The sequence below is a fragment of the Rasamsonia byssochlamydoides genome, assembly GCF_041956645.1.
Source record: "Rasamsonia byssochlamydoides strain NRRL 3658 unplaced genomic scaffold VTN77scaffold_23, whole genome shotgun sequence".
In the NCBI taxonomy this organism is placed as follows: domain Eukaryota; kingdom Fungi; phylum Ascomycota; class Eurotiomycetes; order Eurotiales; family Trichocomaceae; genus Rasamsonia; species Rasamsonia byssochlamydoides.
Window position 1 is genome coordinate 66,217 of NW_027192406.1, and position 25,842 is coordinate 92,058.

Here is a 25,842-nt window from a genome sequence, read left to right on the forward strand (position 1 = left end):
TGGCCAGATTTGAAGGATAAAAAGAACTCAGGAGTCAGGAGTCAAGGACTCCAGGTGCTGGAGCCAGTCCAGGTTTAGGATGCTGCAGCGACAGCGGGAAGCGAATGACATGCCGATATGGCACGTGTCCCGCATCCACCAGGTATGTTGCCGAGGTCCACGGACGCTTGAGTAAAGCCAAAGACACGTATCAGTCAGCCTTGATAATAATAATAGCTACATAATAAATCAATCATTGATATATTCAGTCAGGAAACTACATACCTTTTAAGACGGGCAAATCGATGTAGAGCGTAATCTTGGTTAAATGGAGATTCTTCTGACTGCTTTATACCCGGGAGTCAGCCACAAGATTGATGGGTAAATGCGGAGTACCAAATACATAGGTAAAACTGGCCAGGAACCAAAATCAGGTAATAGGTCATAATATGTGGATCCAGTCCCTTGTGCTTGTGCTTATCATACTAAAGAAGTGTACGGAGTACGGAGTAGCCAACCCGCGATCCACCATCACTATGATGTGCATAATCTGATCATGGATAGCGCTTGTATACTACAGTACAGTACATATTGTCCACTTAAGACCGACTACGACAGCTTGCTGTAAACTGTGCACGCAGTGCATTGTCAGCCTGACTTGAGTCTCCATAATAATGGCTGACTCGAATGCTATCCACAGGCGACAGACAAGGCTTTAAATAGGAAGAAAATGATGCCTGTGTCAGCCATTCTAGCCTTCCAGTTCTTCTAAAATAACCAAGAGTGCCAGGGGGCATTGAGATTAGGCTGCTCAACTGTACACTTGCTCGCAAAGATCTCAGACCTTCATAAACCTTCAAGCACACTCTCACCAACCGTGGAAAGAAACAACTTTGACGATGTTCTACCAGATGGCAAAGAATACACACATTAGGCCTGCAAACCCAGTGTGCCCGTCGTGATGTGCTCCTGCTGCATTTGCCGTTTAAACTGGCAGTCTGTTGCTGTTGGCCAGCAAGGACTGCAGAGCCCGTATATGCCAGACCCACTGAGTACTGTGTGGTCTCCGATGCCTGTGCTTGCTCAGTAATAAGGGAAGATGGAGTTGTTGAGCTTGTTGAGCTTGCGAATGCGTCGACCTAGATGTGGCTGTTGAAATTGGCACGGAATCTCCAGTCCTCGGGATAACTGTTTGCGTCTGATACCAGCTCAACCATTGTGGAGGCTGCGTGAATTCTATACAAGCATAAGCACATAGAGGACATGTAACTGCCGGACACGTACATTCGATGGTGACAGTGAACTTTCCATCGATCACCGAGGTAGCAGCAGGATAATATTCAAGAGATGGAATGCAAGTTGTTGATGCCACCAAATCGCCCAAGCCATCAACGCACCAGTACACGCACCATGCGAAGTTTTCAGGTGTCCCCTTGTACTGCCACTGACAACGGCTACTGCAGCCAGGAGCTGCAGCTGACTGAGCCGGCGTGGGATCCTTTCGTACACAGTTGAGTTGGCAGTATGGAATCTCTGTTAGGTTGACAGAGCCAGGCAGAAGACTACCGGTTGGTACAGTGACGGCCTCGCCGCATTCAAGTAAGCAAGGGAGAGTGTCTGATTGAAAGGGAGGCTGGCCGTCTATGCTATCTTCGCAGATCAAAGCAGAAGACTGGGCATGGGCGAAATGCACTAATAATATCAACAAGGCCGTGATCAACATCGATTCCACAGGTCCCATTATACCCACTTGCGTTTCAGAATTTCAAGGCAAGAATATATATATGGACCATATCAAAGAGTGACAATGCAAGCACATGGTTTGCAACTTGGGCAGGCTGAAGGGAAACGGAGGAGTATCACTATCACATGAGATCCCTGCTCCCCGCTGTCGCCCAGCCAAGCTTGCTAGAAGCCTAGAAAGCCCGGTATTTAGCCTGAGGTGTAGGTAAACCACCTGAAAGAGCCTTATGTCCGGAGTCAACGAGTCCCTCCTCCGATCAGAAATTTTCGGTGAAGCTAGATCGATATACGGAGTACCTACATAGATTGGAAGTTGAAGTCAACACCTGCGGGGTAATTGGTTGTTGCTGCCTAAGGTTTCTGATTACAGCCTTCGCTTGCAGGCATATAATATAATATGTCTGGCTGGTAATATTAATGCTGAGACAAAAACATAATTTAGGTACTACCTAGATACCCAATGCCTGTATTCGCGGTTCTAACAGATTTAAACCACTACGGAGTAGAGAAAAGAGTAACTAGCACTCCGTATACAAAAAAAAAACATCGATCGATTATCAACCAATAACCTTTGTATCCACTCAAGCATTCAACTCCCAACGACGACCAATTAATCACCACAAAGGATGGAACCGAATTAAATTACAACATTCAGAACATCCCAAAGGGACATTCGTGATATTATCCACACTGGGATGGATACTGATGATGGATGTCCTCCTCCTTCAATACCGTGTACCTCCCGTTTCCTGACCAGTCTGATAACCCAGTTGGCGTCTTTCGATAACCCAACGATAAGGGATGGACCTGCTCATCATCATACGGGGACTTTGCTTTCTCGAAATCAAGAGCACGAGAGGGGCAAGAATACCCTGTCAAGACTTCCTGCATCTGACTTGTCAAGAGTGAAGCCTCTCATGCTCACTCTGCACTGTCTCTTCCCCAACGAGCTGCTGCTTGCCCTCGACATCTTGGACCGGCGACTCGTGAAACGGTTCATTGTCAGAGAGGAGTCGGAGCTTGCTAGTGCTGCTGGCACAGAAGAAGGAGGAGGAGAAGTTTCACTGCGTGGCATCACACAACGGATTTATACCAGACAAGATGACGAAGAAATCTACATTGTTCGCTCCCTCTCATCCGCGCGAGGAGGGCCTCCAAAGAGCTATGAAGTCCGTCTTCGTTCGTGGAATTGTACTTGCCCTGCATTTGCACTCTCCGCATTTCGAGATGTGGAGACCCACGACGCAGAAGTAGCCAGGGACACCGCATCCTATCTACCAGACGATGAAACGTCTTGGTTCGGAGGCACGTTGACCCGTGACCCTTCGAGATCTTCCCTGGCGGTATGTAAGCACCTTCTGGCCTGCGTGCTGGGGGTGCGGTGCCCTTCTCTCTTTGGGGATGGGATAGAAGAGACGTGTATGGTCACGCCAACGGAACTGGCAGGACGGTGCGCTGGGTGGGCTGGATGATTGCAACTCCCTGAACCCTTTGAAGGGACTACGTTCTGGAAAGGAAACAAAAGAGAAAACCGATTTCTTTTCGAACGTTCACTTGCTTGTCCGATGGTGTCAGTATCTTTTTGGTCGAGGCTTTCCCACGCTTCAAAATGAAAATGAAGGGAGGCATTTCACAGACAACATGCCATCAGGTCAGGACCAGGAATTCTGACTCTTGCGACAACACACGGGAAATCCTTACATTCAGGTCTGTTATAGTACTGTCAAGAGAAATTCCCGCGCATGCATGCACGTCCAAGAAAAGGTAATACACGTACCTGGAGAGGACTCGAGACAGAGCGATCCCCTTCCTCACCAAAAGGTGACTTTCGGTCAAGCATCGACAGTCAAAAGTCTGTACAAACAGAACAGATCAAGAGGGAAATCTTTCGACTAATGGGGTACTATGTCTTGAATCCAGGGCGTACATACATGTATAGTGGAGTATTCCCCATCCATCGACTTGACCCATTTCCAGCACGCAAATTTTGAATTGTGGCCATCGTACATACAACAGAGTCAGGCGAGGCGGTAATGATCACGTTGAATAAATCAACAACCGGCAGTGACACTGTGGAAATGATAATTAGACCATCAATCGAGAGCATGCATGCAGATAGATGGCGGTCGGTCAGAGGCCAAGTCACGGACTCCCATGACTGATTGCCTTGTGGACCACAGTACTCTGTACGATATCCTCCATGTCTATACACATCCGGGCCCAGGAAATTGCATCTCCTCTTAGTTGAGTGCTTTTCAATCCTCCATTTTCTGGTGGATATTCTAGCATATAGTTTTACAAATTAGGCTGAATAGTCCCAAGTTGCCAACATCAGATCTTTTGTTTCGACGAGCCAGAAAACGACGGATCTCGTCTCCCGAAAGATTGTTTGATAGAATTACATTTCTGTAATGCAAAAACACAAGCATGTCCCCCTCTAGACGATGCCCAGCTGATCGATTAACATGTCTATCGTCCATCACGAGCCCTTTTTCTTGCTCTTCTCCTTGTTGCTATCTTTCTCGCCCTTCTGCTCGCCATTGGCGGTCTCATTCTGTTTCTTAGCATCCTTGTCACCCTTGGCGGCTTCTTCCTCTTTCTTCCCATCCTTCTCTTCCTGTTGTTGGCGGTTCTGAATCTTATTCTCAATCAAGTCATGGAATGCCGTGATCGCACGGATCAGACTGCTGAGATAGATAGCCATGAGTTGGTCATTCGTCTTGACACTCATCGCCCGGACGAGTTCGCTGTTCTCAATCTGGTTCTCCCCGTTGGCTGACGGGGTGGCTGACAGATTCGGAAGGAGGTTGAAGATATCTTGCAGATTCCCCAGGATGGCATGGTTGATGGGTAGCTCGCGGTCGATGACCTTCTGCAGGTACTGGCCGATGTCTCGCAATCGGAGATGAAGACCTTGTAATGACTGCAGTTGGGAGGTTATGCGGGTCGACAATGTTCCTACGGCCACATCCCTGATGTCGCGGAGCAGGTGTTCCACACCGATTTCCTCTGCCTCTTCCGCCTCGATTATGGATGGAGTATGAACGAAGGTCTTGGACGTGGTTGTGCCATCCTGTGTTGTATGTAAGCCCTGGCTACTTCTGGCCCCGCGCCTTTACGTCGTCCGTGACCAAAAGTCAACGGACAGAGTGACTCACATCTTTGATCTCTTCCACCGCAAAGTATGCATCCGTCGGGACGCCAACCTCCTTTGGTTGCACGTCAATGATGACCAGTAATGGGTTGGGGGTGTATCGCTTGAAGAGCTCATTGATCTCGAGGTCTGAGGCCCGCAGCTTCGGTCCGGAGTGGTACCATCCTATTAGTTTCTCCCGGGCGTTGATCTTCTTGAACATATCATTCATGGACTCGACAAAGTTGTGATCCAAGAACCACACAGACGGGTCCTTTTCGTCTTCTTCGAAGGGGACTGATCTCTTGGTCAGCAACCATGGTGGATCACGGCAGAAAACAGGGCTTGTACACACCAGCGAAACTGTTCGACACCCGGACATTCTTGCCATCGTTTTGACCGAGAAGAACACCGACCACTCGTTTTCGCGTTCCCTTTGCGGTTCGTCCATAGTGGTCTGCAACGGAGAGGAGGACGAGGGGCGCAACGGAGACGGTGCGCGTCACGAGGGACAGCGTCTCCGCCGTGGTGGCAGGCATGGCGGAGGAACAGGATAAACAAAAGAGAGTAGAAGAAGAATACCCAAACGGATGGTCAAACTGAGGAAGTCCAATCCAGTACTTAAGGCAGGCCGGGAATGGTGGTATATCTGGGAGCTCCGGCGCTTCTAGGCTGCTTGCTTGCTGTTCGTACCTCACTGACTTACTGCCCTACTGCGGGCTTCCGCCCAGCCACACATGACACCTTATTGCCTGAGGCAGAAAGTGGCGCATATTGTCACGTGCCATAGAGTAAATCATTCGATCAGCCTTACAGCTGTTTGAACGGAGTTCATGGAGATACATGTGGAAGGAGAAATAATACTTGTAATTCCTGTCCGTACGATATACTTCTTGATATTGTTCCTACGTCGTTGAACTGTCTCTCCGCGGTACCTACTCTAGTAGCCAGGGCGGGGCGGTTCCTGGCTTAACTACGAGCCTAACCTTGCCCTGTACTCCGTCCGAGCCTCGGACACGCGGAGCCTACCTCCGATCTCTCTCGCTCCGCCCGCCCTGTTTTCGCGCTCGGCCTCTTAAAACTTGGCCATTTCTCTCCTACCTCCCTCTCTCCATTTCCCGAGCTCGACGTTGTCGCCCTCTCCAGCTCACCTCCTTCTCTCTTGAGCCTTCCTGTGTCCTGTCTTTGGAGCGCATTCAATTCGGCCTCTGTAGCCCAATATGGCCCCCATCACGCAGGAGACCGTCGACGGTCTCAAGGACATCATCTCCAAGCTCGAACAGCGCGTGGCGCAATTGGAAGACCGTCTGGCCAGTGGCAGCAATGATTCCAAGCCGAAATCCGCTTCCCAGCAGATGCGGCTCATCCTGATGGGTCCTCCTGGCGCAGGTGCGTCTCCGTGACCTTGGACAAGCTTAGCGATTGATGTCGTCTGACACATTGAAACACAGGCAAGGGAACACAAGCTCCCAAGATCAAGGAGAAATTCTGCATCTGCCACCTGGTAAGTTCGACACTGCTTGAGAAGTTCGGTTGAACCTGTTTTAATTGACCGGTTTCATCACCTTTCCAGGCCACCGGAGACATGCTGCGATCCCAGGTCGCCAAGCAGACCCCGCTGGGGAAGGAGGCCAAGAAGATTATGGATCAGGGTGGGCTGGTCAGTGATGAGATCATGGTCAACATGATCAAGAACGAGCTCGAGACGAACAAGGAATGCCAGAACGGGTAATGAATGGCTCTGTGGAATGACTTCCGTGTGACACTGACAGCAATTGCGCAGGTTCATCCTGGATGGCTTCCCTCGTACCGTGGCCCAGGCTGAGCGTTTGGATGACATGCTTGCTAAGCGCCAGCAGAAGTTGCACCACGCCATCGAGCTGCAAATCGACGATGCGCTGCTGGTCGCGCGGATAACGGGTCGTCTGATCCACCCGGCCTCGGGACGTTCGTACCACAGGATCTTCAATCCTCCCAAGGAAGACATGAAGGATGATATCACCGGCGAGCCTTTGATCCAGCGGTCTGATGACAATGCGGAGACCCTCAAGAAGCGACTGGCCACGTACCACGCGCAGACCGCCCCTGTGGTTGAATACTACAAGAAGACTGGAATCTGGCGCGGCATTGACGCGAGCCAGGAACCTGGTCAGGTGTGGAAGAGCCTTCTCGGTGTTTTCGAGAAGGATTCCAACTCCATCGCTAGCAAGATTGGCTTGTCTCGGTAACACCTCGGCAGTAGGTCAGTTACCGTATTTCACTTCTTACTTGCTGGGTTTGAAAAAGTAAGGCAAAAAAAAAAGCAATCCACAGTTGGATTTGGGAAAACTGGATACAAGCTGAGAAATATACCTGAGGTCACTTAAAGTGTGATGGGTGTGCTCATGACTGTCTCATGCGGTAAAAAAAATCTTCATATTCCCCTGGCCTTATCTTATGCTTCGGTGGCAGACTGGAGGTTGAAGGGAGAAGGAGTGAGCAAGCGGTACTCGTACTGTCGTACATAGGATAAGACTGCTGCGGGGACTGTTTGCTCCTGTATAGTATGTACTATCTGCATTGATGGACGGTATATCAAAAACAATATCGAATATAATTTCCTTTGTGTGGTAGATTCTCCAGATTCATTAATGAACCTTACAACGGTGAAATTCTCGTCCTGAGTCAACTAGATTCTGTGAGCACTGCTAATGCATATACAATCAAAGTGCAGGGACAGAGAGTATTATTAGCTCTTGATTCCGATTAATAAGGACTGTTTCTGTTCCATGGTCCTGGTGTACTAGTACATACATATACCACAAACAAAGCAAACCAGCTTTACGTACATATGAAGTCAATCTCCTCTTCCCTTCAGGTTGGCGTCACAAATCTCGATCACACCACAGGGCTGCATTACAGACACGTCCTGGATTTCAATCAAAACTTCCTTTGCTCGTATCGGCACATTGTGACTGCTAGGCTTGTGCCCGACACACAAATTCCAATGGAGCTACCTACCTACCTCACCAAGAACTAACTCTCAGTCAGATTGTGGATGGATAGAATTTGACTGACTGTCCTGCAACAAAACATGAAATAGATGGATGAACCAATAGGCAGAAATTGTGGGCTTATTCGAAGTTAACTTCTGTCGATTGACGAAGTGATGGTATTGTAGCAAGTCTTATAATACCTGCAGCTGGATATGACATTTTGTTTTAGAAAGAATGGAATCAAGGGCTATTCTGTTGAAGGTGCGTTACTTCTGAAACCTCGCCAGAGGTGAAGATAGACAGCTGACATTCGAGAAGAACGTGTGAATCTCATTTATCGATTTCCCAGAGACTTTGCTTCGAATCCCTATTTCCGCTTATCACGCTATGTCGTTATGCTATATCTACATACATACATTGGATTTGTCTCGCAGCATGTACAGCTTCTACCCCTCTCCCCGTTGCTGGGAACATGTCCATTACAGCTGCAGGGGGTAGACGGTCGACTCGATCTTTTCCGGATAGGTCAATCCGCCCTGTCTGCGGGCCTCATCCATGACCTCCATGATGAGGATGCTCTCCTCCCAGGGCATCGTCTCGCTCTCGAGCTTGCCGTCCCGCACGCACCGCGCCGCCTCGTCCGCCTCCCAGTACATACCGTGGCCGTTGTCGGGGAATGGGAATTTCACTTCGCGGATGGACACGGGCTCGGTGGACTTCTCATCCTTGCGGGGAATTACCCGGTATGACGTGGGACGGAACGCAGGTCCATCGACCTGGATTTCGCCCTTGGTGCCCTGGATACGGATCGCGGGCTGGGCGGACTTGTTCCCGTCCGGATCGGTCGCGATGCGCAGGTGTGTCATGGCGACGGCGTGCGATGTCCGGTTGGGCAGGTTGGACGGAGTTGTCGTGGGGAAGGTGATGAGCATCGTGGTCGCCTCGTCAGCGCCTGTGAGGTGGTACGGGCTCATGTGTGTTGCAATTGTGGACGGAGGCTTGCGCTGTTCCCGGGGAAGAGTGTGGTAGAGGGTCTGGAAGACCCAGGTCAGAGAGTAGATACCCACTGTCCGTTAGTCAGTTTAACTGTATCTCCAAAAAATCTTGCCAGTGCAAACGAAGGATTTGAGATTACTCACAGTCGAGCAAAGCTCCTCCAGCCAGATCCTTGTTCACCATGCGGTGTTTCGTGCCCCAGACGTTCTCAACATCTTCTCCAAAGCTATTATCCGCGATAACACGCAGCACTTCACCGATCTCGCCCTTCTGGATCAACTCGCGGACCTGAATGCTGAGAGGGAAGTACCGCGTCCAGACAGCTTCCATCAAGAACAGGTTCTTCTTCTTGGCCGTTTCGCACAGGATCCTCGTCTGCGCCGCATTGACGGTGAAGGGCTTCTCGCACAGGACATGCTTGCCGGCCTCCAGCGCGAGCATGGTGTTCTGGTAGTGGTGCGAGTGCGGCGTGGCGACGTAGATGATGTCGACATTGGGGTCCTTGACGAGCTCCTCGTATGAGCCGTATGCAGCGCAGGGCGCAGGGATCTTGACGTCAGCGATGAACTGCTCTGCCCTGGCCTTGGACGAGGACGAGGCCACGGCCGTCACCGTGTGGGTGACATCGTCGGCTCCTCGGAGTTTGGGGTCTTTCAAGAGATCCTTTACAAAGGCTGATATAATGGCGAGATGTTACTATTTTCCTCTTTCTCTCGATGATGGAATGAACCGAAACAATTCATTGCAGAACGATAATACGTACTTTCAGCAATCCCACCCGTAGCTGTATAATTGGAAATGTTAGCTTAGATGATTACCTGACAAGGTTCATACTTAATGGAGTGGGGGGAATAGCATACCCAGAATACCCCATCGCGCATTGAACGGTTTCGCCATATTTCCTTTTTTGATGCTCGCTCGTTCAATGAATTCAAAAACGATTGAGTTTATTTACTTGTGGGACGGATTCTTGGATATGTATGTAGGTATGTATGTATGTATGTATGTACCAGCTATGTACTGTACTTCAGACAATTGGCGGAGAGGAAGAAGAGAAAAAAAAGAGCTCGTTGATCTGGTAGGTAGGTAGCTTACAATAATTAATCCCCTCCTTTCGAGGTTCCCCTCCCGCCTTCCTTTTTAAGTTTTGAAGATTTGAGGGGGAAAAAAAACCCTCACTTAGGCAAATCTCGATGCTTCCATCCAAGGTTTCCAAACAAGTAATTGGTCTGTGGAGCGGCACGTCTCATCGTCCCGATCCATGGATTGAACGGCAAGTTTCCCGATTCGACCCACCACCCTTGACTCTGCACAGGTTTTGTTCCAGGAATGCTATGCTGGGGTATGAGGAGTCTAGATATCTGCGTTACACGCGGAGTAATCCAAATAATGAAGAATATTTGTGACTGGTCAATTCGATGACATTTAAGCCTGATCTTTTTCCCGAGCTGCTAATCTTTGTCCCGGGCCGGACCATGAACTTTCCGTCTTTTTTTAGCCTTTGACACAATTAGATACATCCTAAATGCATGTGATGGACAGGAGAACCGAAAAGATAGGACCCTGGACTGCCGTGTCCTTTTCAAGTGACACGCCTGTAAATGCATGATGCCTGGAATAAAGATGTTCAGAACACACACGAAAATTATGCCTTGTACTGTACATGTACAGTCATCAATCCATGAGTATCTGACAGAGCCCAGCTCAAAGAAAGATTTCGCATGGAAAAACGGACCGCCTATTCAACAGGGTGTCGAAGTCGAAATCCACAAGTAGAATAAAATACAGTAGAGAATGGAGTAAATATCAACAGAGACGCGTAGGCGAAATCATGATACAGGTTCTGTCTTGATTCGAACCTTATGACCGGGAGAATCGGTATCCTAATGTAGGAAGGGAGTCAGTAAATCCCCAGTCACAGCTGGCTACCAACGAATGCAAAACTCACCTCTGCCTTGCGCTTGCCAAGCACTGAATCAGGAGTTCCAGTCCGTCCAGAAGGTGTCCCTCCCCGTCCCGAAGCCGTGCCATCTTTGGTGACTTCGGAATAGCAACTGGCGTGGTACACCCGGTTGCCAACCTTGACAGCGTCCTGCCAGATCCAATCTTGCACCTCTTCTGACCACGTGGATTCGAACTTCTCCTGGCAAATCGGACAGGGAGCATTCCGCAGCGCAACATCGTTAGGGGCACGGATCCACTGCTTCTGTGGTTTCTTTTTCGCCGCCTCACTATCGGCTGCCGCTCCAGTAGTGCCAGTTGCACCCCCCGCAGAACCGCTGTCATCTTCGTATTCTCGTGATTTGATCCAATCCTGGCTGCGGGTCAGCAAGAGAACGCCCAGAATGCCAATGGGTGAAGGGGATATCACTATACTGACCCTTTCATCCACGTACCAGCTGCGGTTCTGTCCGCGTTTAGCAACTTCGGCCATTCGCTGGTTGGTTCTGAAATGCCAATCCAGGTGACGTGCTTTCTTCTGCTTCCCCTCCTCATTGGCAAAGAAACGACGACCACAAGTACCACACTTGTTGGTCTTTGCTTCATAGAGACTAGTTATGAGAGTTGGTCGAGGACTACCAATTTCACAGTTAGCGTCAGGCACAGACAAGAAGAAGAAATAAACCTTACATTTTGATAGATGCGGTGCTCATTTGCACATTGATCGTGATATCTGGCGTAGTTGAGGTTTGGGGATTTGCAACAGGAGGCGTATATCGAATTTGACCAGGTACGATGAGGGGAAGGTTAGGAAAAGGAGAGGATACTGGTGGCGTGGAGGTAACAGGAGGAAGAAGTCCCCGAGCTCTGAGTGCTGCGATAAGAGGATTTTCTGAACCTGCTGGAGTTGCAGCAGAAGATTGTGGGGTGCTGGTTTGCTGGACTTGAGGGACGAAATTAGCAACTGGAGGTGGTGTAGGCTGCTGACGGTTCGCTGTCGCCTTGATCAGCTCTGCAAGCGTTCCAGGATTTAATAATTGCTGTAAGTTTGGCTGCAGAGTCTGTTGCGGAATTGCCTGGGGAGGAGGAGTGGAAACAGCTGGAGTGTGAGCTGCAGGATTTGGGACGGCAGAAAGATTTTGAGAGAAATTCGACGAAGGCTGAGAAACTGGTCTTGACGCCGGTGCCAGGGCGGACACCTGATCTCGGACAAGTTTGAGCTGGTCCTGGGGAAGCTCTTGGCGTTGAAGGATTCCCTGAAGATCCAAAAGAGCCTTAAGACGTTGCTGAACAGAAAAGTCAAGAGGGTTATTAGCAAAATCGGTTCGAGCAGTCAATATGAGACTTTCTATATCGCGATGTAGCGCACCCAGGTCAACCTCCTGACCAGGCTGAGGCGTGGGAGATGAGAAATGCTGGGGCATCTGGGAATATCTGGAAGGATACGATTCGGCCTGATAGAATGTCAGAACAGTCTTGCGGGGAAGGAAACATCTGTACTCACAGCAGAGGAATAGGGTTGATGATGACCGTTGGCCCCATACTGGGAAGGATAATTCGAGCCAGACGAAGGCGGATATCGCGGCGGAGTGGGAGCATGCCAACCTGGAGGCGTTGCAACACCACGGTTTCGCAGCATATCCTGTTGACTTCTCGCCTGTTGTTGCTGTTGCTGCTGAAGGGCTGCTGTTCTTGCCTTGATCAGAGCATTCTCGATACTGCGTGTGATTTCAACAGGGAAGACGGGCCTGGGATCCAACGACCCGGGAACGGGTTCCTTCCACGTCTTGAGCATCTCATCTAGCTTCTTGCGTGTCTGCGAATCGACCAGTGTGTATGCATTCATAAACGTTTGGTAAAGATTGCGACCCAGGAACAGAGTGTAGGGAGTTCCTACATTCTTCACAACCGAATCGACTACATAGAGAGCAGGCAGTTTCTGTGAGGGCGGCGCCTACAAAACCACAATTAGAGTCGCTTCTTAAAGAAATAACAAACTACGAAAACATAGGGCCTGGCATAGTACAAGACGAAATCAATAGATTCTGAGAAAAGGTCAAAAGAGGAAGCAGATCAACAGACAAGACAGAAAAAGACATCGACAGCAGAAAAGAGGGGGAGAGAGGCACCTACAGTACGAATATGGTTCTCCAGGACTCGTGAAATAGCCAAGGCATGTTCAGTGTTTTCTTTGGCTATGACCGTCAAATTGCTGATCTGGAATTTGTCATTGGTGGTTAGATCTTCAAGGGAATTCTTGTAGTCCTCGGCAACTTCATCGGATGGAAGGCTCGACGACATGATGTAGGAATATACAAAGGCGAGGAGGGTCAGTAAGTTTGGAAAGAAGATCGCTGGTGACAAGTACCCGCGGGAGAAAGACGAGGCCTTCTCCTTGATTGAAGGACGATAAATTCTGGTGAGCTTGATCTGTGTTTGCTTTTTCCCCCTTGCTCTCTTTTCTTCTTTTATTTTTTTTCCCTCCCGGTATGTTCCTGTTACTTTTTTTTTCTTCTTTTCTTCTGTTTTTTCTTCTTTTCTCTTTTCCCTCTTTTAATCAAATTCCTTTTTGCCGTAGTTCCAATCTGGGGAAACCGAATGTCTTTTGATTTCTTTTGTCCTTCCTTTGTGCTTTTCAAATGATCTCTTGGAAGTGCAAAATGTGAAATGAACAGGCGAAACTTGTAGAATGCTTGCTAGCTATCTTCGTGGGACTGAGACAACAACAGGTCATGCGAACACCTCCAACCCGTGTGAAAAGAGAACCCGAAGCCACCAACAGCTCTGTATCCGCCTCCAGAATCCTGCCTCAGTAGCCTCCTTTCAGAGAAGAGCAGCAGAAGTACGAAGAACGAAAAAAAAAAGAAGTCGAGATGGCGGACAAGTCCGAAGGGAAGGGGTAGCCACCTAAGAGCCAACTGAACGAGGCAACGCTGAACTGCAACGAGTCGAAAGGCAAAATTGAAACAAAGAATTGATTAGAAAAATTTAGAATGAGGAAAAGATCAAGGAGATGGAAGCTGTGCAAGCACAAATCAACACACGAGGAGGTAGTTGGGATGGGGCGTGAACTGGGAAGGAAAAGCAGAAGAGTCTAGCTGTGGTGCAGTGAATTACCTCCTAGCTTAGTCGATTCATGGCTGGGCTGCTGAGTCAGCAGGCAATGGATGAATCGAGCCTATTGGGAATCTGGCATTGTCCCGCATCCCGAGTGACGCAAATGATGTTAGGTGGCAATTAGCCTGCAACACATCTGATCTTCACTCCTGCGATCCTCCCAGACCTTGCAAAGGACCTATATCTCAACCGGCAGATACCTCTAATCATTAATACGGTGTGCATAACTGTTCTATCACTGACTTCACACTACTGTTGACAAGCATAGTGCTATTATTTGAAGTGCCATCACACTCCTAGCAGCAATATGAAGCTGTTCCTCTTTGTTTTCCTGTGCAGCCTCATCCAAGTGGCCCTTGCCGTCCAGCCACAGAAGTCCGTTATCGTCACTTATCCGCAAGATACGCCAGATTCGATTTTGGGCCAGGCAAAGCAAGTCATCCAAGATGCCGTATGCTGAATATCCACTTTCCCCATCTTGTTACCATCACTGACCTGCTCCTTCAACAGGGTGGCATTATCACACATGAATACCGTAAGTTCGGGTTCCTTACACAGGTTATTCTCTTCTTTACTGACATTTCCTTTTTTTTTTCTAGACTTGATCAAGTAATAACTTGACCCCTCCTCCCCTCCTCCCCGAACAATGTCACTGACGCAAGTAACCAGAGGATTTGCAGCAAAGGCTTCTGCCAATGCAATCAAGAGTGTATCAACATTATCCGCTGCATTCAATCCGATCATTGAGGAGGATAAGATAGTCTCCGTCGATGGTGATTTTGTTGGCGAAGAAAATGAATTCTAAGCTCGCCGTTCAGGTATCGCATATCGAGTCGTCCGCAACACGGTCTGTTCGTCGGTAAACCCCCGACATCATGGGATCCCAAACCTAATGGAAAGGAATTAAGATGGTCACGATTAAAATGTCAGGGCTCTGGAGACTTGCTTTGCTTATGGAAATTATGGTCTGGTGGTGTTCTTTGTGGCGTCTTTGGTGCCGGCTATCGCTAGATACTTTTCCATTCATTCATTATGAGCTTGGCTTTGGGTAATTTTTTTTTCTTTGAAACAAGACAATGAAGTCAAATATCGTAGATCCTTTATCCTTTGTGCCTTCATGCCTTTTTGGACTCGTAATTAATTACCCGCATGGATCTGATAAGTAACAATGCGACCGAGGACCAGTGACAACGGTTCCTGGACGGAGAACAATGCATTGCACACTACGCGTGGATCCGCGGGCCTCTTGACACTCCAAAAGTCGCAACTAGTCACATCGGACCACTACATAAGTGTACATTTAATAATCCCCCACTTTTTGTCCTTGTCAACATGCGAAGACCTCTCTTGTTGAACCTAGCAGTTGCTTGATCTCATCTTTCGATCGGCCATCCCGACTGGCCCTTCCCCTATCTCGCGCGCCATGGCTGCCGAACACACCGTCGCCAAGGTCTTGCTCGAGTGGATCAACAGCTTCTCTCTGGGCAAGACCATCCGGAACACTGATGAACTGACCGATGGCATTATTCTGTGGGAGATCCTACAGGATATTGACCCGCAGCATTTCCTCGACGAGCTGCCGGAACGCAACCCGTCTGATCACTGGGTCACCAAATGGCAGAACCTGAAGCACCTCCACAAGTTGCTGATCAGCTACATCCGGAAACAGAACGACGACGAATTACCACCGGGACTGGATGCATCTCCGGACCTGAAGGCAATTGCAGAGGCCAATTCACTCAAGGAGACCAATAAGCTCCTGAAACTGCTTCTGATCGCGGCGATCAGTTCCCCTAATGCGGAGACCTACGTGACCACACTCCAGTCGCTGAGTACCCCAACACAGGAAGGCTTGAAGGATATCATTCAGGAGGCTCAGAATGCCCAGACTGATGAATTTCCGGCGGAAGAAGAGGACAAAGACGGGATCTCCAAACGGGATCTTACCGTTGACCCCGAATTGCAGTTTGAGGAGCGGGTAGGGAAGGTTCTCGCAGAGAATGATCGCTTGGCAAGCGAGAAGAAGGAATTAGAGAAGGCTTTGGAGGACTTGCATAACCGTCTAGCACGGCTGCAGGAGAACAATGATACGTTGCAGAGCCGCCTAGCCTCGACTGAGGATCGTTTGGTGACTTTGAAATCTGGAAAGGGGGATGTGGGATTCAGCACAAAGGCCCTCGAGGCTAAAACACGCCAGCAGGAGGAACTGATTGCGAGTCAAGAGGCAAAACTGGCCGCTGCTCAGGACGAGATCGACAGTCTCCGAATGTCGCTGGAGTCTATGCGTGTTAAGAATCAGAGATTCCAGAAACTACAAGACGACTACGACGAGTTGAAAAACGAGAGGGACCAGTTGTCTCGTAAGGCAAACGCGGCAGAGAAATATCGGCAAAAACTGCAAGCCATTCAGGATTTCGAGAAAGAGAACCAGGCTCTGAAGAATCAGGTCAAGGACCTCCAGCAGCAGCTCAAGGAGGCCGATCAAAACCAAAAACGGGCCTCTGAGCGTGATGTCGAGCTTGAGGAATACAGGCGAGTGCTACCGCGGATCGAACAAGACCGGCACGAGATTCAAAACCTCAAGAAACAGTTGGAATTCAACAACCATGCCCTCACAGAGCGGCTTCAAAGTGCGGAAGAGCAGCGAGAACGGGATGAGGCTTTGATTAGCGAACTTCGAGAACGAATTCGTGAACTCGAAGGTTCTCCCGGAAGCCCATCGATTACGCCCGGCACGGCAACGCCCAGACTGCAGGGTACCTTACAGAAGGATTTTGAAGAGATTGGCGCCAGGGAGTCACAACTGTCAGTACGCACCTCAAGGAGTCATCTGTGCATGAGCTAACCGAACCTAGGAAAGCGGAGAATGAAGAGCTGAAGAAGGAACTGGAGAAGCTGAAGACTAGCAGTTCCGTAAGAGGACGCCAATCTCAAGAGCAAAAACGTGATGCTGACAATGGCCGTTTCAAGCTGGTCTCACATCTGGAGGCCTACTCTGAAAATCTTGTCTTGACAGCTCAGCTCGCGCAAGCGAAGTCCACCCAGAGGTTTGGCAGTCTCAACCCATCTATTTTCGCCGAAGCTAATAGGCTGTGTAGCGAGGAGTATTGGAAACTCTACGACCAGTACGCGGAGGTGCGACAGAAGCTTGCTGACGCCGAGGATCTGATCGACACCACAAAGCGACAACTTGAAGATGCAAGGGCAGAGCGTAAGTTCTTTGTTCAAGCTCTTGTCGAGCTAGTCGATCAATTCTCTGACCATTGCGGCAGTCGGCCTTGTCAACAAGGAAAAATTGGACATGATCAACGAAGTGAAGGACTCCAATTCTTCCGAGATCGCCAAGCTCAGAGGTGACTGGGATGCGCTTACGCGTAAGATCCATCATCTCGAGGCCGAAGTAGACGCCAGCCAGGCTCTCGTGAGGGATGTATGCGCCGAACGTGACGGGTTACTTTCGATACTTGACAACAAGCTGGCAGAAGTCCACGCCGAGGATCAAGATTTGATCAAGGAGATGCAGACATTGCTCGCGGAGTTTGCTGCTCTCACCAACGCCGAAAACCCAGATGCTCCAGAGAAGTCTGGCATCGAACTTCTGAAACGTTTTGCGGAGGTCACGGAGAAGAGTGTTGAGAGACTACCGAAGCGTGCACAGGTCAGTAAACAGGTTTTTTGTCTTGAATCTCACATCGAAGCCATGCCTGTCAAGGATCTTGATGCAGTTCGTCCGTTTAAGTTAGTCGCTGCATCTGCTCCCCGAGATCATCAGAGGCAATCTGTTGCTTGGAAGAGGTTCTCTTTCTTTGATAAGGAATGATAATCTCTTCCATCCATGAAATACCGTGTCTTTGTTGGTTTGCCTCTGGACATGATAGCCTCCTCGACTCGTTGATACAGTTGATGACAGGCTCCCGCATCATTCCCCATTTCCCCCGATTACACGAACATTGCCTTCCCCCCCCCCCCCCCCCCCCCCCCCCCCCCCCCTACAGTTCTCTGTTGATGAATGGCTAACGCTTGCAACGGTCTTGCAGCTCATCGATCAGCTGAACGAGCTCATCAAAACACTCCAAGACCGAATCAAACACTTTGAGGACAATCAGGAAGAAGACACCATACCTAAAGAACGAGAAGTAAGTCTAATGGGAGCCCCTTGACTTGATTTTCCTAGATTCCAGGTTGTGTTTAGGAGAGTTTTGTTATAAATGATCCTAACGATGAATCCCATAGCGCGAGCTTCAAGATATCATTCGCCGCCAGTCCCGAGAGATTGCTCTTATCTCTTCTGCGTGGTATGATCTTCAGGGTCGGTTGCAGAACAGCAATGTAACTGTTTCTCGATATCGTTATCCCGCGTCGACCAGCGCCGGCGCTGGGGCCGATGCACAGAAGGGCTGGCTTGCGAAGCAAAGGAGCATTGTCTCCAGTGCAAAATAGTAGCAAGAACTGATCAAAGATCAGAAAAAGCAGACAGCTTGTATATGTCTCACAAATTTCTGGTTTTCGTCGATGTCGTTACTCCTATCTTCCACTCTAACATTCACAGTCTGACAGCAAAATCAACCTTTGTTCCCCGTCTTTCGTTTTCGGAGGCAAATATGCACCGGGGCTTACATCATACCAATTTTGATTTTCGCATCACTGATTTGGCAGCTGGCATAAGTCCTGGAATATAGATAGATACAGCATTTCTGATCATTTGGCTCCGCTGGGTCACCTACCTGTGATATCCAAGGGCTCTTTTTTTTTTTTCGTTCGTTTCTTCTCTTCTATGTCCAGTCTTGTACTTGTGTGACGATTTTTTGTACCCCTTTCTGAAATTTGGCATTTGTATCTACAGCAATATTGATATATCGTATCATAGCAGATCATACCCGGCCATACCCATTTTGTCTCACAAATTGTGTTTTACAGTCATCAAGACGGGATAGAACATGCAGTATGCAAAGCAGTGCCATTTTGATCTATATTCTGTTGTTGGGTTACTCTTATTTTATTGTACATCGTGATATTCTTAAATTGGCTTTTACATAGCCTTGGTCTTGATATATATACTACATAGGTTGGACATACCGCAGACGTGGAGGCTGTCCACCCTTCGGGGTGGGAAAAGCTGCACTCTTCATACCCATTGTCGGGGGTGCCTCAGCACGTCCATGATTTCTCGTTCCATCGATTTATCTTCACCATTTAATTGTTCCTCTTCACCATCCCCAGGCTCAGTCCTGGTTCCCGAGATGGGGTCCATATAGGCCCAGCTGGCTGTGCGAGGCAGGCTCATCAGGATGCTTTCAACACGGGCATTAGGCGTCCGCAGACCGAAGCTCGTGCCACGGTCATAGACTAGATTGAACTCGACGTAGCGACCTCGCCGGAGTTGCTGCCACTCCTTCTGGGCTGGAGTGTAGGGCATGTCCTTCCGCCGCTCGATAATAGGTACATAAGACGGCAGGAAGGACGCTAGAGCGTCACTGACGAAGGCAAAGAGGGTCTCTTGTGGGTTCTGTGATGATGTCGAGGAGCTCCGTAAGAACTCAGCGTCGAGATCATCGAAAAAGATGCCACCAACCCCACGCGCTTCGCCGCGGTGAGGAAGGTAAAAGTATTTGTCGCACCACGCCTTGAACTTGGGGTAGTACGTCGCATCATGCCGGTCGCAGGCGTCCTTGATGGTCTGGTGGAAGTGCTTGACATCTTCCGGGAAGAGGTACGAGGGTGTCAGATCCGTGCCGCCTCCAAACCACCAATTCTTCTCCCCATGGATAGGATCCTTCGGGTCGGAGGTCTCAAAATATCGATAATTCAAATGCACCGTGGGTGCCATAGGGTTGTGAGGATGCAGAACGAGAGAGAGACCGGCCGCAAAGAAGTTCAGAGACTGCACGTCCGCAGAGACAAATGACTTGTGATCTGCGCGCATCTTCTCAATGGCGGCACGAGGCAACTCCCCGTACACCACCGAAACATTGACTCCGGCCTTCTCGAAGACATTTCCGTCCTGAAGCACGCATGATATCCCCCCACCGCCATTGGGACGAGTCCAGGTGTCAGTTCGGAAAGGCTTGCCGTCTATTCGGCTCAGCTCCTCCGTGATCTTCTTTTGGTGTTCTTTGATCAGCTTCTCCATCCGTAGGCGCATCGGAGAGGACTCGTCGATCTTCGACTGGCGTTTAAGGGCCTCGTCAATTTCGGCAATTGAGGGAGACTCCGCTTCCGTGACATCTCCAGTCAACTGTCAGAGGCTGTTAGAAAGAAAAATCTCTCTGTTCTGGGATGCGCTGGATGGCATACCATCGAATATATGAGAGCTCCAATGAACGGAATACCAATTGCGAGACGCAAGTAGGGTCTCCAGACTGTGTACTGCTCTGATTGTCGCCCCCCCGGTCGAGTCAAGTATCTACTATACTGACCTTGAAGCATACGAGGGGGATATTGAGCCCTCCGCAAGGCTGGACGATAGACCGACCTCGCCAGAGGCATCCATAGCCGGGAAGATGCCATGCTTGAAGGCGAATTTCGACAATGCTGGCGGATTGGCCCCCAATTTACACTTGGTCGGACAGGGACTCCGTTTGACAAGAAAAATAAATCCAAATAAATCAAATTGGGAGGGCAGATGGGCCTTAATAAAGGAGGAGAGCGAGTGTCAGCTCACCCGCGAGCCTGCGAGCCGACATGCATAGCATGATCACTGATGCTGTTTGTCCTGTTTGCCACCGTCCGCCGCGAGGTACGCTCCTCCGCCGAAGCTCCCGTTCGGAGATGATGCCCGCTGATTGGTAGGTCGCGGAGGGGCCGGAGCTAGAGCTTTGCCGCCAAAAAAAAGTTCGTGGCCAACCCCGCCGCATTCATCGGTCTTCCTCTCGCAAACTTTCCCCTCAAACCGCTGCTTTCTCTGCCCTGCGCAGGCAGTCATTCAGACCGGCAGGCTTGTTCATCCGGAATCCCATCCTTGCTGTCTGCCGTATTTTCCCCTAGCAGAGTCCTCCCATGCCCCCTACCTCTGCCGCCTAGGGAAAAGCCGATCGAGTCATCTTCGTTTCCTTGCCATGCGCAGCTCTTGACAACGACGATGCAGCCTCCAGAAGGTGTGCAGGTGGACCTGGGCAAGGCCCAGGTCATCGACCATATTCCCAAAGTCATCAAGGAATTGAAATTTGGTGCTTTGTAAGAAAACCTTTCCCGAAATCTTCGAAGCTACTATTTTTCCTCGGGGTAACTGGCTAACATTTGCACGTGTGAATTTCCAGGTCCAATGATGACATTGTCAGCCAAGCCGTTGTGGAAGTCTCCGACCGGAAATTCTTTGACCTCGAACATGGCAGAGCGGTAGTTCCTAATGGCCCTCTCGACGCGCGTATGGGTATTTCGAACAAGAGCGCAACATGTCAGACCTGTGGCGGTGCTCTTCAGGTTTGCAACGGCCATTTCGGCCATGTGCGATTGGTGTTGCCTGCCTTCCACGTCGGTTACTTCAAGCGTGTCATCAGCATCTTGCAGGAGATTTGCAAAGAGTGTTCGCGAATTCTGCTCCCGCAATCCGAGCGCCGCGCCTTCCTCCGGGAGATGCGCCGCCCTGGCCTTGATAATTTACGCCGCATGCAAATCGCGAAAAAGATCAACGACCGCTGCCGAAAAACCCGGGTCTGCGAGGCGTGCGGTGCTATCAATGGTGTCGTGAAGAAGGCCGGGTCCAGCGCATTGAAGATCACCCACGACAAGTTCCGCGCCTTTAATGCGTCTGCTTCGGTGAAGAAGGTGCCACCGCCCAGCAAGATTGTTTTCGACCAATCTTTTGAAGAAGCCAGGAACTCAAATCCGGATGTCGAAAAGCATTACAAGAAAGCCCAAGATGATCTGAACGCCCTCCGTGTTCTAAATCTGTTCAAGAAGATTTCCGATACAGATTGTGAACTACTTGGATTGGACCCGAAGGAAGCTCGTCCGGAGATGTTCCTTTGGCAGTTTATCCCCGCTCCTCCGGTCTGCATCCGTCCGTCAGTGGGCCAGGATGCTGCGTCGACTGAGGATGACCTGACTGCCAAGCTGGGAGACATCGTCCAGAGCAATATCAATCTGAAGAACGCACTGCTGAAAGGAGCACCGATACAGACCATTATGGAATGTTGGGACTACATGCAGCTTCAGATTGCAGTCTATATTAATAGCGATGTACCCAGCCTTAAAGCAGACCTTGGAAAGCCTATCCGCGGCTTTGTACAGAGACTAAAAGGAAAGCAAGGACGATTTCGCGGGAATTTGTCTGGAAAGCGTGTCGATTTCTCCGGCCGAACTGTCATTTCTCCTGATCCCAACTTGCGAGTTGACGAGGTTGCTGTTCCGGAGCTTGTGGCGAAAAACATGACCTATCCCGAGGTCGTCACTAGATACAACAAGGAAAAGCTGCAGCAAAGAGTGCGGAACGGAACAAAGAAATGGCCAGGAGCGAACTATCTTACCAAGAAAGGACAGAACTTTAAGCTCTACCTTAAGTACGGTAATCTCAAGATGATGGCCGACCAGCTGCAGGAGGGCGATACTGTCGAGCGCCATATCGAAGATGGTGACATTGTGCTCTTCAATCGCCAGCCTTCCCTTCACAAGCTTAGTATTCTTTGCCACTATGCAAAAGTTCGCCCACACAGAACATTCCGTTTGAACGAATGTGTCTGCAACCCGTACAACGCTGATTTTGACGGAGACGAGATGAACTTGCATGTGCCCCAGACGGAAGAAGCCAGAGCAGAAGCGATGGAGTTGATGGGAGTGAAGAATAACTTGGCTACGCCGAAGAATGGAGAACCAATCATCGGTGCGATTCAAGATTTCATCAGCGCTGCCTACATGTTGAGTAGCAAGGACAATTTCTTCGATCGGAAATCGTTCACGCAGATCTGTCTCTACATGCTTGGCCCGGAGACTCGGTTTGACCTGCCCCCACCATCTATTCTGAAGCCGCAGACGCTTTGGACCGGAAAGCAGGTTTTTAACATCCTCATGCGTCCCAACAAGGACGATCCCGTCCTGGTGAACTTGGATGCTGCCTGTCGAGAATTCAAGCAGCCAAAGGATGGCCGTCCAAAGGACTTGGATCCGAACGACGCTTGGCTCGTCATTCGCAACTCAGAGGTCATGTGTGGCGTTATGGACAAAGCCACGATCGGCTCCGGAAAGAAGGACAATGTCTTTTACATCATGCTCCGAGACTTTGGTCCGGCAGTGGCGGCTGAAGGCATGAACCGCCTCTCCAAGCTGTCTGCGCGTTGGTTCACAAACATGGGTTTCTCTATTGGTATTACGGACGTCTACCCCAGCGAGAGTCTCATACGCTCGAAGAACTACTTGGTCGAAAAGGCTTACGCAGAATGTGATGAAGTCATTGCCAAATATAAAGCTGGAAAGCTGGAAAAAATGCCGGGCTGTGATGAGCTCCAGACTATGGAGAGCCATCTCTCTGGTATTCTCACCAAAGTTCGTCAGCAAGCTGGAGACGAATGTATTGCTCAGCTGAGCAAATGGAATGCGCCTCTGATAATGGCTACCTCCGGTTCAAAAGGTTCCAGTATCAACGTGTCTCAGATGGTTGCTCTCGTGGGTCAGCAGATTATCAACAGTGAGCGTATTCAGGACGGATTTCAAGACAGGACACTGCCTCATTTCCCGAAGAATGCTCGTCAGCCTCCGTCGAAAGGGTTCGTTCGCAACAGTTTCTTTTCCAGTCTCACACCTACGGAATTCTTTTTCCACGCCATGTCTGGTCGTGAAGGTCTGATCGATACCGCTGTCAAGACGGCGGAGACTGGTTACATGTCCCGTCGTTTGATGAAGTCGCTCGAGGATCTTTCAAGCAAATACGATAACACGATCCGAACGTCGTCCGCTAGCATTGTCCAATTCCAATACGGTGATGACAACCTAGATCCTGTGGACATGGAAGGTAAAGCCAAACCAGTCCACTTCGATCGGACTTTCGTCCACGCTGAGTCCACCACCTATGATAACGATGAGCGAAGTTTGTTGCCTTCTGAGATCATGGAGGTCTGCGAGGAAATGCTTTCCAAGGAGCGAGCGAAGCTTGTGCGCAAGGATCTTCTGGGTAATGAGCTTGACTACATGGATCGGAGCGATCACGGCATTGACCAGCATGAGAGTGCTCGCGATTTCCTGGAGTCGATTCAGGCTTACGTTCAATCCAAGGCGGACAAATTGATCTCTCGCGGTGGCAATTTCGATCCGTCTGACGAGAGGAGCAGGAAAGGCTTGAACCATACCGGCAAGTTAACGGAGAAGACTCTGAGGACCTTCATCCAGTCATGTTTGACGAAGTATAAGAAGGCCCAGGTCGAGCCTGGCCATGCTGTCGGCGCAGTCGGAGCACAGTCCATTGGTGAGCCTGGCACTCAGATGACACTGAAGACTTTCCACTTTGCGGGTGTCGCCGGTATGAGTATCACTCAGGGTGTGCCCCGTATCAAGGAAATTATCAACGCTTCCAAGGAGATCAGTACTCCAGTTATTACCTGCGAGCTCGTCACCAAGGACAACATCATCGCGGCTCGGATTGTTAAGGGCCGGATCGAAAAGACGTACTTGCGAGACATCGTCCATTATGTTCGAGAGACCTGGACGGGCAAGGACGCGTACATCACGGTCAAGATCAACTGGAAGACGATTCGCGACCTGGCGCTTGAGTTAAATACGCAGGACATCCTCAACGCGATCAAGAGACACAAACGCTTCAAGGCCGACGACCTGAAGTTCCGCCACTCTCGATCGCATATTCATATTCATTTGGATCTGGACCCTGCCAGCAAAGCCTCCCTCTCCAAGACGGAGATAGCAGCAACCAGCGCAGATCCGTTCCTCCGTTTGAAGCATCTCAAGCGCGTGCTGCCGGACATCCAGGTCCTTGGCCACCCGCATACAAAGCGTGCGATCATCCGTACCGACGACACGTCTACAACGAACAGTCTCCTGGTCGAAGGCTATGGGTTGAAGGAGTGTATGACCACACTTGGTGTTGATGGCCTTCGCACTTTCACCAACAATGTGATGGAGATGAAGGACGTCCTTGGCATTGAAGCAGCCCGTGTTACCATCATTTCGGAAATCAGCGACGTCATGAAAGATATGGGTATCGATCCACGTCACATGCAGCTTCTTGCAGATGTCATGACATACAAAGGCGAAGTGTTGGGTATTACCCGCTTTGGACTGGCCAAGATGCGGGACTCTGTCCTTCAACTCGCCTCCTTTGAGAAGACAGCCGATCATCTCTTTGATGCTGGTGGAGCTGGCAAGACCGACCTCATTGAGGGTGTCTCTGAATGTATCATCATGGGCAAGACCGTGTCGCTTGGTACGGGCGCGATGGAAGTTGTCCGCAAGTTGAATTTCTACGAGGGGCAGATCGGGCCGAAGAAGACCGTCTTCGAGGATGCCTGGACGGAAATCATTGAGGCGCCATTTGAGGCGAAGAAGGCAAGGAGAAAAGCAAGGGCGTGATTGGCTTCAGCCAAAGATTCACATAATGTATTATGCTCATCTCTTTTTTATTTCCCCCTATCTATCATACTATGTTATATTAGCATTTCCATGGCGTCGGCGTTATTTGGGCTTTTGGGTACCCCTTTTGCATTGTTGTTGATTGAATCTTGTTCTGTACGTTTACGGCTTATTGTTTCTGGTATGACCTGGGGTGATTTTGTCTAGATTCTTTTCGGGGATAGAATACCATCGTCAGAGTTGAAAAATTCAATTTTGATCAGATCGTTGTTTCTGTTTCTCCTCCGCTATGATACCAAAAACGGAGAACTCCGTAGTTGTCTCTAGAGATTTCAGGAGTTATGGATGATAAAATAGATCAATCGAGTATATACTGGGTATTGGTTGTATGTGTAGTTACTAATACTATCACAGAAGACGGAGTACGGAGTATGATGTCAGTGGATG

General features: G+C 49.7%; 9 protein-coding genes across 9 annotated transcripts; 5 read left to right on the forward strand and 4 right to left on the reverse strand.

Annotated features, from left to right (window-relative positions):
- Positions 1–2,639: 2,639 nt before the first annotated feature.
- VTN77DRAFT_3300 (uncharacterized protein) lies at positions 2,640–3,194 on the forward strand (the record flags this gene model as incomplete). The annotated part of the gene is made up of 1 exon (XM_069419234.1): positions 2,640–3,194. The coding sequence occupies one exon, from the start codon at positions 2,640–2,642 to the stop codon at positions 3,192–3,194; it is 555 nt and encodes a 184-aa protein (XP_069278569.1).
- Positions 3,195–4,201: 1,007 nt separating this feature from the next.
- VTN77DRAFT_3301 (uncharacterized protein) lies at positions 4,202–5,394 on the reverse strand (the record flags this gene model as incomplete). Its single annotated transcript, XM_069419235.1, has 3 exons — positions 4,202–4,795; positions 4,881–5,152; positions 5,211–5,394. The coding sequence occupies 3 exons, from the start codon at positions 5,392–5,394 to the stop codon at positions 4,202–4,204; spliced, it is 1,050 nt and encodes a 349-aa protein (XP_069278570.1).
- A 681-nt stretch (positions 5,395–6,075) lies between these two features.
- VTN77DRAFT_3302 (uncharacterized protein) lies at positions 6,076–7,083 on the forward strand (the record flags this gene model as incomplete). Its single annotated transcript, XM_069419236.1, has 4 exons — positions 6,076–6,244; positions 6,307–6,359; positions 6,429–6,583; positions 6,639–7,083. The coding sequence occupies 4 exons, from the start codon at positions 6,076–6,078 to the stop codon at positions 7,081–7,083; spliced, it is 822 nt and encodes a 273-aa protein (XP_069278571.1).
- A 1,226-nt stretch (positions 7,084–8,309) lies between these two features.
- VTN77DRAFT_3303 (uncharacterized protein) lies at positions 8,310–9,723 on the reverse strand (the record flags this gene model as incomplete). The annotated part of the gene is made up of 4 exons (XM_069419237.1): positions 8,310–8,896; positions 8,970–9,500; positions 9,590–9,610; positions 9,687–9,723. The coding sequence occupies 4 exons, from the start codon at positions 9,721–9,723 to the stop codon at positions 8,310–8,312; spliced, it is 1,176 nt and encodes a 391-aa protein (XP_069278572.1).
- Positions 9,724–10,655: 932 nt separating this feature from the next.
- Positions 10,656–13,068, reverse strand: VTN77DRAFT_3304 (uncharacterized protein; the record flags this gene model as incomplete). The annotated part of the gene is made up of 6 exons (XM_069419238.1): positions 10,656–10,709; positions 10,775–11,140; positions 11,207–11,402; positions 11,458–12,221; positions 12,272–12,721; positions 12,901–13,068. 6 exons carry the CDS (start codon positions 13,066–13,068, stop codon positions 10,656–10,658), a joined length of 1,998 nt encoding a protein of 665 aa, XP_069278573.1.
- Positions 13,069–14,191: 1,123 nt separating this feature from the next.
- On the forward strand, positions 14,192–14,689 carry VTN77DRAFT_3305 (uncharacterized protein; the record flags this gene model as incomplete). The annotated part of the gene is made up of 4 exons (XM_069419239.1): positions 14,192–14,335; positions 14,395–14,419; positions 14,484–14,493; positions 14,554–14,689. 4 exons carry the CDS (start codon positions 14,192–14,194, stop codon positions 14,687–14,689), a joined length of 315 nt encoding a protein of 104 aa, XP_069278574.1.
- A 618-nt stretch (positions 14,690–15,307) lies between these two features.
- Positions 15,308–18,324, forward strand: VTN77DRAFT_3306 (uncharacterized protein; the record flags this gene model as incomplete). The annotated part of the gene is made up of 7 exons (XM_069419240.1): positions 15,308–16,689; positions 16,740–16,797; positions 16,855–16,931; positions 16,983–17,095; positions 17,157–17,542; positions 17,922–18,020; positions 18,118–18,324. The coding sequence occupies 7 exons, from the start codon at positions 15,308–15,310 to the stop codon at positions 18,322–18,324; spliced, it is 2,322 nt and encodes a 773-aa protein (XP_069278575.1).
- Positions 18,325–19,009: 685 nt separating this feature from the next.
- VTN77DRAFT_3307 (uncharacterized protein) lies at positions 19,010–20,391 on the reverse strand (the record flags this gene model as incomplete). The annotated part of the gene is made up of 2 exons (XM_069419241.1): positions 19,010–20,119; positions 20,179–20,391. The coding sequence occupies 2 exons, from the start codon at positions 20,389–20,391 to the stop codon at positions 19,010–19,012; spliced, it is 1,323 nt and encodes a 440-aa protein (XP_069278576.1).
- Positions 20,392–20,962: 571 nt separating this feature from the next.
- Positions 20,963–25,395, forward strand: VTN77DRAFT_3308 (uncharacterized protein; the record flags this gene model as incomplete). Its single annotated transcript, XM_069419242.1, has 2 exons — positions 20,963–21,057; positions 21,141–25,395. The coding sequence occupies 2 exons, from the start codon at positions 20,963–20,965 to the stop codon at positions 25,393–25,395; spliced, it is 4,350 nt and encodes a 1,449-aa protein (XP_069278577.1).
- Between the last annotated feature and the right edge of the window lie 447 nt (positions 25,396–25,842).